This window comes from Marmota monax, unplaced genomic scaffold, assembly GCF_021218885.2.
Source record: "Marmota monax isolate L192 unplaced genomic scaffold, Marmota_monax_Labrador192_F-V1.1 WCK01_AAM20220418_F8-fsc00023, whole genome shotgun sequence".
In the NCBI taxonomy this organism is placed as follows: Eukaryota; Metazoa; Chordata; class Mammalia; order Rodentia; family Sciuridae; genus Marmota; species Marmota monax.
This window is the reverse complement of record NW_026692907.1, coordinates 7,916,067-7,929,032: the sequence shown is the minus strand read 5'-3', so window position 1 is coordinate 7,929,032 and position 12,966 is coordinate 7,916,067. Positions and strand designations below refer to the sequence as shown.

The 12,966-nt window shown below is 42.9% G+C and overlaps 1 protein-coding gene across 24 annotated transcripts in view; it reads right to left on the bottom strand.

Moving 5' to 3' along the window:
* Fggy (FGGY carbohydrate kinase domain containing) overlaps nucleotides 1–12,966 on the bottom strand; it is a 414,685-nt gene that overhangs the window by 88,639 nt on the left and 313,080 nt on the right. For 23 of the 24 annotated variants that reach the window (XR_009227386.1, XR_009227389.1, XR_009227391.1 and 20 more), the window contains 2 exons: nucleotides 10,940–11,060; nucleotides 4,959–5,053 (listed from right to left, as the gene is read on the bottom strand). Coding sequence is in view for 15 of the 24 variants with exons in the window: in XM_058581509.1 (XP_058437492.1) it covers nucleotides 4,959–5,053; nucleotides 10,940–11,060 (216 nt within the window). In the remaining 9 variants the exon portion in view is untranslated. The remainder of the gene's footprint in view (nucleotides 1–4,958; nucleotides 5,054–10,939; nucleotides 11,061–12,966) is intronic. The other variant, XR_009227394.1, reaches the window with a different exon arrangement.

Here is a 12,966-nt window from a genome sequence, read left to right as displayed (position 1 = left end):
CAGGGAAAGTTGATGGTGGGAGCGAATGGAGTCAGTGGTTTATGGGGTGGCAGCTTACAGCGGGTGGGAGAAAGCAAGCGTTTTGAATAATTGAGTTTCTTTCTTTCTTTCTTTCTTTCTTTCTTTCTTTCTTTCTTTCTTTCTTTCTTAGAGAGAGAGAGAGAGAGAGAGAGAGAGAGAGAGAGAGAATCTTTTTTTGTAGATGGACACAACACAATGCCTTTATTTTTATATGGTGCTGAGAATCGAATCCGGTCCCGCCCATGCTAGGCGAGCACTCTACTGCTGAGCCACAATCCCAGCCCTGAGCTTATTTCTTTATACCGTACTCCCCTTACAATGATTGCTGAGTTCGTTTGGTCTCTTGTCATTGTCTCCTTGTGTTGATTTTTGCTGCTTGGGATGATTCCTCCACTGCTTTTTTTGGAGGAGTGGAGGTAGGAGAGGAAGATGGTGGTTCAAGATAAATAGTACTGTTGGAGTTAAAGGTTGTTTTGTATAAATAATCTTGGAAAAAACCTGCCTCTTAAGAAATTACAGAATGCTAATGACATCTGCAGGGGGCATGAAAACAGCAGAACTGTGGAAAACCATTTCACATTTCTGCCTCTTTGTCATTTGATTGGGTTTTCTCTCATGACTTTTGGAAAACAACTTTTTTTTTCTTTCATTTATTAGAAAATCATTCTATTTTCCCTGCTTAGAAAACATAAACATTTTTATAAACTTATATTTTTTCCAATTTACTCGTTTCCAGGACTTGGGAGTCTACAGAAGTGCTATGGCTTTCCAGAATAGTGTCTAGTGGTTGAATGGAGGATTTCACTTTTTATCTAGATGGGCTGACATTGGCAATCGAAACCAATCATATCCAGAATTGTGTTTTCCAGAATAGTCAAAATCAGAGATATTGTTTTTAGTGCACTGACACAGGAATGGGGGTGTGATCATATGGAAAGATCACAGAGATCAAGACTATATGGATTCACAGTCCCATGAATAAAAGGAGGGGGAAAAGACTCTCATCCATGCTACCTCTGTCCCCAACTCCTACTAAACAGCTGAACTCTCACCATGGGAACAGCCTAGCTGTGACCTGATTCCACAGTAGGAAGTTGACTCTGACATGTCCTTACACTCTTTGGAGGCAGTTTTGACAGCTACTTACAGGACAACTTGCTTCCCGCAGGACATGTCTCTAGGATATGGCTAGTCCTTCTATTCCTCAGTGCAGATGGATGGCTATGTCAGTGCCCTCCATGAGGCTCTTATTTGAAAAGGTCATCGTAAGAAGATATTAGATGATTTAAAGGAAAGGAGGGAAGTAAAGGGCAGGGGGGAGAGAGGAAGACCCAGAAAATGAAAATATTAGTGGAAAAAAGAACAAGAGGTGAAGGCTAGTAATTGTCAACATGTTTCCAAGTTGGTAAGAGTAGCGGATCTTATACTTGACCAATCTTTCCCACTAACACCTCACCACAAAATTCCATCCACTGTCCCAAACCCTCAACCTCAGGATTTCCTTGGACTTGACATATATACAAGTTTGCAGTAGCTTTAATAAAATCTACCACAGTGGTTCCATTCTGATACACTGGTGTCACCAAAGGAAGACACAGGGCTCTGCCCCTGGCTGAAGTCTTCCATTCATGGGCCTAATAAATTGGGAAAACCTGCTTCCCCTTTGGTAGGTCTGCAGTCAGTGTCCTCTGAACTCTTCTAGCCTTCCCTTCATCTAATGGATATGACGGGTTTAGATTGCCAATGTCAGCCCATCTAGATAAAAAGTGAAATCCTCCATTCAACCACTAGACATGTGACCTCAGACAAGACAATAGTTGAGTTCTGCTGTAATAGTTGAGTTCCTGAAAGGAATTATTTGGTTTCTCTGAAGTCAGGAATGGCAGGTCCTCTGAAGACCTGGCTAGCATCTTTGAAGTTCAAAGAAAAGATTGTTGAAGATCTGGTTGAATCCTGGGGAAGAAGCAATTCTGTTTTACCTCACCATGCCAGAATCTTGAGCTGGTTCCCCAGGCCTGAGCTCACAGGTTGGCTTCTCTTTGAGAAGGGTGAATGAAGCCAAATACATACACTTACTTCTCTAAAGCAGTTCTAAACATAATCATTCTAATGATGTTGATTACACCTGTGAGGACAGCAGAACTTTCGAGCCTCCTCAGCTTAACAGTCCTAGTGGTGGCAATTTTTCTTATTTAGATATTTAAAAGCAAACAAACAAAACAAGTACCTGGAGAGGACAGGTGATACTGTTTGAGGATGTATAAGAAAGCACTGAGTCAAGACTGTAGGGATTGAGGCAGGTAAATGATGACAGATACAACTTGGACCTTTCTCATTCAGGGGCTCCCTTTGCTGAGTTACAGGATAACCTGAAAATAATCAGAACAGGCACCTACTTCCTTGGCTTGAGTAGGAGACATGAGCTTGTCTTTAAGATGCTTTGAACCCTGCAGCTGCTACTCAAGTCACCAGTCCAAATATACCGTATCTTAGATTCTGTTCCAAAGATTAACAGCAAATCTCTTGTAGCAAAGATGCCAGTGCAGAACTGAGCTCAGTTTCTAATTAAAGGAGGATATCATGGAACTCTTGGAACTGGAAGCCCTGGTTCTGTCTGTAGCCCTAGCATGTGTGAGGCACGGGGTTCAATCCTCATCAGCACCATGTAAAAATAAATAAATAAATAAATAAAGGTATTATGTCCATCTACAACTAAAAATATATTTTTTTTTAAAAAGCCAAGAAAATATTTTAAAGAAAGAAGGAAAAAAATCAAACAGTTTAGAAAAAGAATGAGGATTAACATAGGGTATAGATCCACAGAGACTTCCATTTCAATGATGCTTCCACCCTTACTAACTGTGTGGCCTTGAGTAAATAATTAGAATGTTCTTGCACCTTAGTTTTCTTATCTATAATACAAGGATAGAATGATCTGTCTCAGGCATGGAGATTGTCAAGAGGTGTCTTAGAAATATTAATGTTGAGATATTAGTGGACAAAATATCAAGAATTATTGTTTAAATGATAGAAATTTATTTTCTCACAGTTTCAGAGGTTCAAAGTCTGAAATCAGCGTGCCAACATTATTGGGCTCTGGTGAGGGTGCTCTTTTGGTTTACACAGTCAAATTCTGAGGGAGTAAGAGCAAACTTTCTGATATCTTTTTGCATAAGGCCACTAACCCTTGGAATCAGGGCTCTGCCCTCATGATCTCATTTAATTCTCTTTCAAAATCTCCTCTCTAAATACTATCACTTTGGGGGTTATGAAGTGCCTTAATAAACATCACTATTATTTTGATTTAACTATTATAATTTATCCCAAGAAGAACAAGACCTCTAGTTGTGAGACAGCTTCTAAAGTTTATACATTATAATAATAACAATTGACAATCCATTAATATTTCAACAGTAAATAAAATTTCCATGTGATGTTTTTTGAGAGAGAATTAGTGAAACCAGGAAACATTGGAAATTCAATTGTACCCATTTTCTTTAATGGCTTTGGTTAAAGTCTATTAGGTATTCTTAAATGCAGTCTGTTCCTTAGAGAGAGATTTTGGAGTCATCAATTCCAGAGGCTAGAACAGTGTGTAGCATACCACCTTTCCCAAAATGTATTACAAAAAGCATGGATTGTAGAAAGAGGCTTTTGTATCTAACAGTCTGCCCTTAAGTTTTGTAAGCTTCGTGGATCTGTTGATCAGTCTTTATGGCCCACGAAGGACATTACAGGTGTCAGGAGGTTATAGTCAGGCACAGAAGAGGGTCACAGTAAACGAAATTCTAATTACTGGGCTACTAGTGGAAAACCTGGCTTTTGGCCTTAACCCTGAGACTGTGGGGAAGTCATTAAGTTCTCATATTAACTGCTAAACAAATATCTCTTGAACTCTCCACTGAGACCTGGGAGCCAGACTTCTCCATTCCAGCCTTTCCTGGCTGCTTCATGTGAAGCTAAGCCATGTCTTTATACCTTTGGCTCCTCAAGTATAAAATGGGGATAATAGAGCTACGTGGAGACTAATGGAAGCATGTGACCCATAGAATGAACTCACAACAAGCTACTGTCATGAAGTCTAAAGTATATAAAGAAGTGCAGGTGTGTGCTGCAAAGTGGTTTGGTCACAAGAGCTAGGACACTATCCAGCTAGGATCCGAGCCCAGGTCCAACCACAGAGCCTTTGCTCTTAGCCTCTCCAGTATCCTCAGTTTTCACCCATTTTCTACTATTTTAGTTAGACTTGGACTCTATCCACAAAGCCCCATACGTGCAACATCTTATGCAATTTGGTGGCAGAAAAAACTTTGTGTCTTCTGAGAAATTAGTATGTTTCCTCCTTCTGAAAATAAGAATTACGCAACTAATCATGCGTTCTTTTTTTTTTTTTTTTTTTTTTTTTTTTCTTGGCTGCCAGGAAGCTCAAAGCCAAATTATGTACTCAATCACAGCCACCAAATTGTTTCTTTCTTCCTACATTTTTGTTCCTTATTTCCCTTTTTAATTCTTTTCTAACATTTTTTTCCCTGTGTTTCTTCTTGACAGAGGCCTCGTATCTATTTGGAAAGTGACAAGATTGAAATAAACAAAAACAAAATTTGAAGTATGCACAAAAAACCATTTGAGTCTTACCTGTTTCCATTGTGCAAAGAAAAATTATCAAGGGGGAAGTTTAAAAACTTAATTTAAGAGCCATTTTAAAGGAGAAAAAAGAAAACCAACAGAAAAACAGAACCAACACCAACAGAAGCCAAGTCAAATGAAAGCTGCAATAAATATGTCTGAAGCTGGAAGCATTTGTGATTTTCCTGGCTGCAACCTATCATTTCTTAATTATATCCTGTGTGTGTTTTGCAAGATGAGAGCTGCTGTCAAGAGGAAGATCAGCCTCAGACAGAGGAGGGATCAAGGCCCGCCCCCAGGTCCTCACATACCTGCACAGAAGTGAAATCCCCCGAGGCACAAGCACCCAGAATAGCAGCTCCCACAAGAACAGACTCCACCTCTTGCGACAGGACCACAGACATGCCTGTGCGGAACAAGACCACACCTTGGTTAGGGAGCAGGGTGGGGGTAGTGTGGAGAGCCAGCAGGCAACCCCAGCAGCAGCCCTCCCAGGACCCCCAGCCCCTGTTCCCCAGAATTACCCAGTTCTAAAGGGTTTCACTGGCTGTGCCTGCTGGTACAATAGCCCAGAGCCTCAGGAGATCCCACACCATATGTATCAGCTCTGGAGACCTCACAGCCCAGGTATTCCAGCTGCTACCTGACATTTGGTTCAAGTTCAGCTCAACAAATGTATGTTACTGCTTTATTGGGCCCAGGGAAGCTTGAGATGAATCAGACAGTGTCTGTTGTTCAGATCTCAGAGGGGAGATGGATGAGAAAGAGAAGCAGGTCATGCAGGGGGCTGGTTCTCTGACTGAGATGTACTAAGAGAAGGGAAGTAGCAAGAGAGGGTGGGATTCTGCTCTCCAGTGGCTTCTTCCCTTTCTCAGTGCACTGACATTGTCTGAAAAAGCCTTTCCTCTAGGGTCTAGGTTTACTTTGTCACTTTGATCTTCTCCTTTCCTCCCAGCCATATGACTCTGGCCTCCTGGCTGTTTCCTGAATATGCTTCTAGGTCCTTCCAGATGCCCACATGGTAACCACCTTCTCCCCTTCTTCATGTAAACATAACCTTCCCACTGAGCCTGGGGCATGGGATTCAAAATGACAATGTACCCTCACTTCACCTCCTCCCTCTTTCCTCCTCATCTTCCAGCCTATATTGTATTATGTTGTCTAGTGTCTTGATCCCCATGCCAGAATTCGGGCTTTCTGCCGGCAGGGGCTTTGTCTGGTCTACAGCTATATTCCTGGTGTTTAGACAGTATCTCCTACATGGAGAGTGATTAAATTACAAGAGTAAGAATTTCTGGGGTAGTGGTGATCATTGTGGACATGGGGCTTACACAGGCATTTGAAGGGTGAGTAAGGGACCATCAGGCAGGAAGAAGCCTCCACATACCAACTCCCAGAGGGTTCAACAGGGGGTCAAGACTAATACAAATAATTCAGGATTCTAAATTGTCAGCTTCTTTACTGACTTCACTGTGTGACCCTAAGCAAGTTGTCTAACTTTTTTCTACCTCAGTTTCCAAAGTGGGTTTCAGATTCTACCCATATCATAGGGCTTAAAAATAAGACATTAAAATAGTACCTACCATATATATTTGCTTATCGGGAGATGGCAGCAAATGCCACAGAGGTAAGTTCTGGAATGAAATCTTCCTCTACTCAGCACGTGACAGCTATTTTTCTAAAGACCGTCTCTTATCAGGGAAGACTTCTCTGCTATACACTCCTCTTTGTCACATCATTCCTAATTCACTGCCTTTCTCCAGGGCTGGGTCAGCTGCCCAGCCACCACATAAAGGGACCAGGGAGCAGAATTCCCAGAAGACCTGGAAATACCAGTCTGCTGTAAGCTCAGGTGAGTGGGCTCTGGGAAAAGCTCAGACCTGGGTTTGTTTCCTGATTCCACCGAGTCCTTCTGCAAGCTCCTTAAACTCTGCAGTCTTGGTTTCCCCATGTGAAATAGGGATAAGACTTAGCACACAGGTGCACTCTGAGGGTAAACAACAGGGCATACACATGGGGCACAGCACAATTCCTGGCCCATGGTAAACTCTGCAGAAATAGTGGCTGGCACTGTCAGAATTAGGTGGATGGGGAGCAAAGACTCTACCTGTACTTCACCTGGACTGCAAAGTGCAATAGTGGGAAGGGCAGAGCAGGTTGCTGTCAGCCATCTAGAAGGAAAGGATGAACACCAGGCCACAATGAAGGGTGATAATGGCCCAATCAGGAGAGGGCACTGTAGAACTTTGCAGAATCCCAGGAATGATGGGGGTATAATATGAGCCTGCCATTCAGACTTTTCCCTTGACCTGGGACTTTTTAGAAGCTTGCACCCGCAAACACCATTGTCTCCCAGCCCCTCTTTTCCCTGCCAAAATTTCCCTATGTCTGGGTAGGGAGAAACTACTCCCAAATCCCTCCCCTTGGAAACCAGAGACCAGAGTGAATCTAATGAATCCCCTATTAGCTCTCAGGTTGCAGCCCAAAGTGCTGCAGGGCCAGACTGTCAGGGTTTGAACTTTGGCTTCTTCACCAACTTCGTTGTGTGATCCTTACTTCTCTTTGTGTGTGTGTGTGTGTGTGTGTGTGTGTGTTTCAAAATGGGATTCAAATTCCAGCTTAGGGTTGCTGTGAGAATTAAAAGTGCTGTTGAAAGTAAGGCACCTAGTGCTTGGCTTGGAGAAAGCACTAAATTAACATTAGCTGTAATGATTCTTGAAGTTTCCCTGTCTGTGATATTTCTCCTCATCCTTCTACCCTGGGTAAAACAACTGATTGTTTCCATCTGTCTCTCAGACCAATCCTACCTCCTCCACATATCTCCCCACTTGCTTTGAGCTCTGAAAGATGGGCCTTGTCCTCTGGCAACACCCTTGACTAGACTTCTGCTGGGCCACCTTCTTCATATGACTCTCAGTTTCTAGATACCACTAGCTCCCTGGAACTCTCTAACCCTGAAAGCTTAGGGGTAGAAACACTGCTGGCTGCCCCAGGGGACTTCTTGATGGTCCAGGTCTCCCTAACCTCTGCTCACACCTCTGTAAATTGATCCCTTATTCAGCTTTTCTCCAGTTAACCCGACTTGAGTGTGCATCTGTTCTCTGCCTGGACCTGAATGACCCTGACAACTCTGTCCTCTGGGTTCCCACTCTACTCTTTTGCACATTGGTCACAGGACCATGATGAGCACCTTTTCTGTTTTATAACAAAACCCTCCGTAGGGCATCATTCTCTTTTTGCATCCCCATGTTGTAAAGCACAGCACTTGACAGGCTGGTGTGCTCAGAGAATGCATTGCAGTGAATAAATGAATGAACAAATGATTAAAATAATGAGTAAGACAGGAAGAGGAAAACCCCCAATGGATACTGTCAGTACTAAAAACAAAGTTTAGAAGAAGGAACATTTAGTCCCAAGTCACTGGGGGAAAACCTACAATTACTTAGTACACACCAAGTATTTCTTGAAACCACAGTTAACTAAGTGGCCGGGGCACCAAGAGATTCTTCCCAGTGTTGGCATTTCCCAAGCTGGCAAAGCCCCATAGAGCATGCTGTTCCTAACACAGGAAAGATTTTGCTAAAAAAAAAATATTAAATTGCTTTTTCTCTACCATCCCTTCTTCCTTTTGGTGTGGGGCTGTCTGGAGGGGAGAAGTGATGTCATAGATACGGATTCTACTGGGAATGAGGCACAGAGTTCATTGTTAACCAACTCCCAAGCATTGACATATCTATCCCTCAGCACGATCTACATGAGAGAGATGATAACGTTTCTGTCTTCCACAAGAGGGAACTGAGGCTCACAGAGGTAAAATAACTGGTCCTGAGTCACAGTCCTGGCTTGTTGTTCTTTCCACCACTCTGAACCATCTCCAAAGAATCTTGCAAATTCTACTGTGATTTTTTCACATGTATTTCTGAGCATCATGTACCATGTCCTCTCTAAATCTTTCTTGGTAGGAAAATTAGAGCAATCACAATGTTTAAAAGCACCAAATGCACTACCTATCCACAGGCTGATGTGTATCGCCACTGTGTTCTCAGGGCCTTTTACAGGGACAAATGCAAATGTGTTCCTTTTTTTGAGTGCTGGGTGAAGGAGAGGAAGAGGGGGGCCTTGCCTGGAATGTGAACTATTTTATCTGATGCATTAATGAGTTTAGCAGAACCCAAAGCATTTAAAGGCAGATGCACTTTGCCATCACTTGTCAGTCACAGGCTTCCAAAAGCAGAGGAATTTCAGGCCAAAGAAAAGGTCCCTTTGTCTATAACTGTAACTGGTGCATAGTTAGAGACAAAGGGTCCAGTTTCAATCTGAATCCAAACAACGATTAACAGCCTTTTCATTCAGCAGTCTGGAGAAGAGCAGTTTCCAAAGCCGAACTTTCAGTGAAATGGCTGCAGGCCTTGCTTCTGAGTCAGCTCAGGGTATCATGCTTAGAAGGTGACCCGTTTTCACAAAGGCTGGAACTAGTGTTGAGACAGTGTCCTGGTCACTCTGGATTGCCTGCTTTCAGGGGCCCTGATTTCCTCATTCCATTGAGCAATATGTTAACTCAAACCTGACTTCTATCTTCCTTCCTACATCCAGGTGGATGTGTTTTTGGCTATTTGAAGCTGGAAATTGGAAGATCATAAACCAAGTTTTAAGTCTGAACCTTCACTGAACCAATCAGCTGAATTTTAGATAAAACATGGTCATGGTTACTCTCCCAGGGAAAATTAGGTAATGTGGGCCCTTTTTCTGGTCTTTCCTCTTTGTGCTTCAGTCTTCCAGCCACTCTCTATGGTCCATTTCCACAGGTTTTGAACAGCTTTGTAAAGGGATCATCATCAAATGGTTATACCGGAAAAGTCAAGAAACCTGGGTCAGCAGCAGAGGGGATGGTGGGTACAGACATAACCAAATTACACTCCTCCTGACCCATCCCTTACTGGCTGTTTGACTTTGGAAAAGTCAACTTAATTCAAATCTACCATCTTCAATGGTTTGTGTGTAATGTCTATTTTCTAATTTCCATGTTATGGGAGGATCAAATGTTTATAGGGTGATTCACACTGGCACATAGTAGGAACTTGTTAAATGGAAGTAAATTCTACACTTCCCAACCTGATAGGTCTACTCTTAGACTATACATTTTTATCAAATGTTTTCTAATTTGTGCCTCAGTCTACTTATCTCAAAGATGGGGATAATTAGCCTGTTGAGCTTCCTCTTAGAGTGTATAGGGATCAACAGTGTCTATCACATTAGATAAAGCTCTTTTCTGCAGGAATCTGCATGGCCTGGAGGAGAAACAGGATATGAGGAGGTGAGAGATTTGAGTGAGCTCAGAGATTTGACTTGCTCAGCTGTCAGAGAAAAGTAGCCCAGGCAACAGGGGCCAGAGAGGGTCATGATGAAGGCCATGGTAGAGTGGGATGATATCAGGCTGGGGAAGGGTACAACCCTCCCCTATTTCCCTCCCCTCTCCATGTTCTAGTGCCTGGCCCTCCCAGGGATGCTTCAGGAGACACTAGGGGAGAATGAGCAAGAGAGGTGTGGGTACTGCGTCCAGAGAAATGGGAGTGCAGGCCTGCCTCTATGCCATCAGCAAATCTCCTGTCAGTAGGGCCCTTTCCCTGGGTCCCAGGGGCACTTACTAAGAAATTGCTCTGCCACTGTCTTTCCTTGTCACAAAGGGCTCAGCCCATTACTCTGGATTCCCTCCATCTGTGTTATGATTCTGGATTCTGATGAGCTGAGAAGGCATCTAAGGATGGTGGGCTCCTTAGATTCAAATTCCCAGTTTGTGGCCAGGTCCCAGTTCCCACAGCATCTTTCTAATCACTTCTTCTAGATCACATTGGCCTGCACTGTCACAGGTTCAAAACTGGGCAAAGTTCCCACTGGGTTTTCAAAATATCCTATGATTTACTCACTCAGAAGTTCTTCAACATTTTGTTTAATGAGTCTATTTGTTCTTTGTCTTCCTCAATAGATCCTGAGCTCTGTAAGAGCAAGAATTATGTCTTTCTTCATATTTGTATCTTCAATATTGCCTACAATGCCCAAATCATAAGAGGTACTCAAAATTGTAGAGTAAATGCTGGAATCAAAATCTAGCTCCTACTGACCTCTCTCATCTCATTCAATAGTCAATTTCCCTATGATGAACATAAATCTTCAGAGTCATCTAAATAACTTGACCCGTCACCCATATCCTCCTGTTCTCAACCTGCCCAGCACTTGGTGATGTCCAATGGCTGCCAAGCCTAAAATGACTTTCTCTCTTCCTCCCCAGACTTACCAGTAATGTCTGCATGCATCTGCACAAAAAGAGGATTCTTGCTCAGGCCCCCACACAAGAAAAGAGTACTGATGGAGTGCCCTGCTGTCTCCATGGCCTCTATAATGAAGCGGGTCCCAAACTTAAAGGGAAAAGCAGAAGAAACCATTAGTATGGTAGCAAAAGTAAATGATAAGGAACATTTGCTAAGTGTTTTCCCCATGCTTGACACTGCACCAATAGCTTTGCACACACCGCCTCAGAAAGCTCAGACTTAGAGAGCCTGTGTTGCCTATGGGACACAGTTAATTGCTCACAGAGGGGGATTCCAACCTGGGCCTGCCTGACTCCAAAACCCTCTCAATTACTATAGCATTTACTTTTATCAGTAGTTACATGACACTAACAAAAACAGTTGACATTGTTAGCACAATTAATATTAATGCAGCTCACTCAAACATTTGATGAGAATCTACTGTGGCCTGGGCCTCTATGCCATACTGGAATGGAGTGATTTCAATGTTGCTCCAAAATGAACAGAGCTGGTTGCACCCAGATCAGTCCTCTTTAACTAAAGGGGAACTAAAGAGGTTTTTTTTTTTTTTTTTTCCCTAAAAAATGTGCCTAGGGATCCAGTAGTAGGGCCAAGAAAAGAGGGCTCTAATTTCATCAAGAATGTAAACCTTACACTGACAAAGGCTGAAACCTTTGTTATCACCTGAAACCAGGTAATAGTTTTCTAATAATGAGGCTTCTGGAACCAGAATCCATTTCTAGTCAGTCTTCTGTGGCAAACACACACTCTGGCTGGCTCAGGGTTTCACTGCCTTTTCAATTCAGTTCTTATATCTCAGTCCCACTATCTTCCTGATGTGAATTACCTTTATTCCTGTCTTGTACAGTTTATTAAATTTGGTAAAAACCAATACAGTTTGAGAAGAGGACTACTCTTCTACTATACAACTTAGGAATATGGGAGTGAATTTTAATGTACAATTCTTTATTTTTGGCTAGGTTATTCAAATAGTTGAGGATGATAATTCATTTGAAAATTAAAAAAAAACTAGAAGTTCAAAATTCATAAGGTATTTTGAATAAGGATTAAAAACAAGAAGATGAACTGGAATGTGACCCTAAGGAAGCAGCCACATGGTGATATTTGAGGGTGACTCAGGAGAGAAATGTAAAAGAGGATTTTTTGTTGGCTAGAGAGTCCTTGAAATGTTTCAAGTCTGAGCAATCCTGGGAGATGGTAAATCCTAGGTGTGACCATGGGAGTGAATTGCTGAGGAGGAGGGAGGAACAGGTCAGGGAGATAGGAAGATGGAGGATCCAAAGGCCCAAGTGCAAGGTTCCAGATGGGGAGTCACCAAGAAGGCCAATCTGGCTGGAGAGAAGATAGAAGCCACTGTCATGGCTTTTGATAAGAGTGTGAGTGTCACTGAGCAGTTGGTACCCAATACATAGAGAAGAGGAAGTTTAGCTTGAGGGTAAGAAGATCAGAAGAAGGCCCAGATTTGGGCAGTCAGCACGCTGTAGCCTCACCTCAGACCCCAGGGGTGGGTGTAGGGCAAGTGCAGCTGCCTCCTTTGACCAGGATGCTTGAATGCTGACTCCCCTGGGCAGGGGTGCCTCTAAGGGGGAGAGAGGTCAGTGGGTGATCTGGGGTCACTTGGTTTGAAACCTCAGTTGATTTGAAGCAAATCAAGAGGGACAGGGCTGTCATGAGCAAAGGGCACAGCAGTTCCTGCCCAGAGGTCTTCAGGGTTTGCTGAAGGTACTCAGGAATCTGTTAAAAATATGGATTAGGTGAAACCTGGGCCTCCAAAGATAATCCACAGATGGTGTGTGTTTAGAAAGTTAAAACATGTTGTACTGCATAAGGCCAGATCCTGCTTATTGACTATGGCTGATTACCCCCAGATGTTCTTTCTTAAGCTTTTTGGGGGGTCATGAACCCCACTGAGAACATGATAAAACCTACTGACCTGCCCAGATAAAAAAAGTCACACACAAAGTAGTACTAAACATAACTTCAGGGGGTCAAC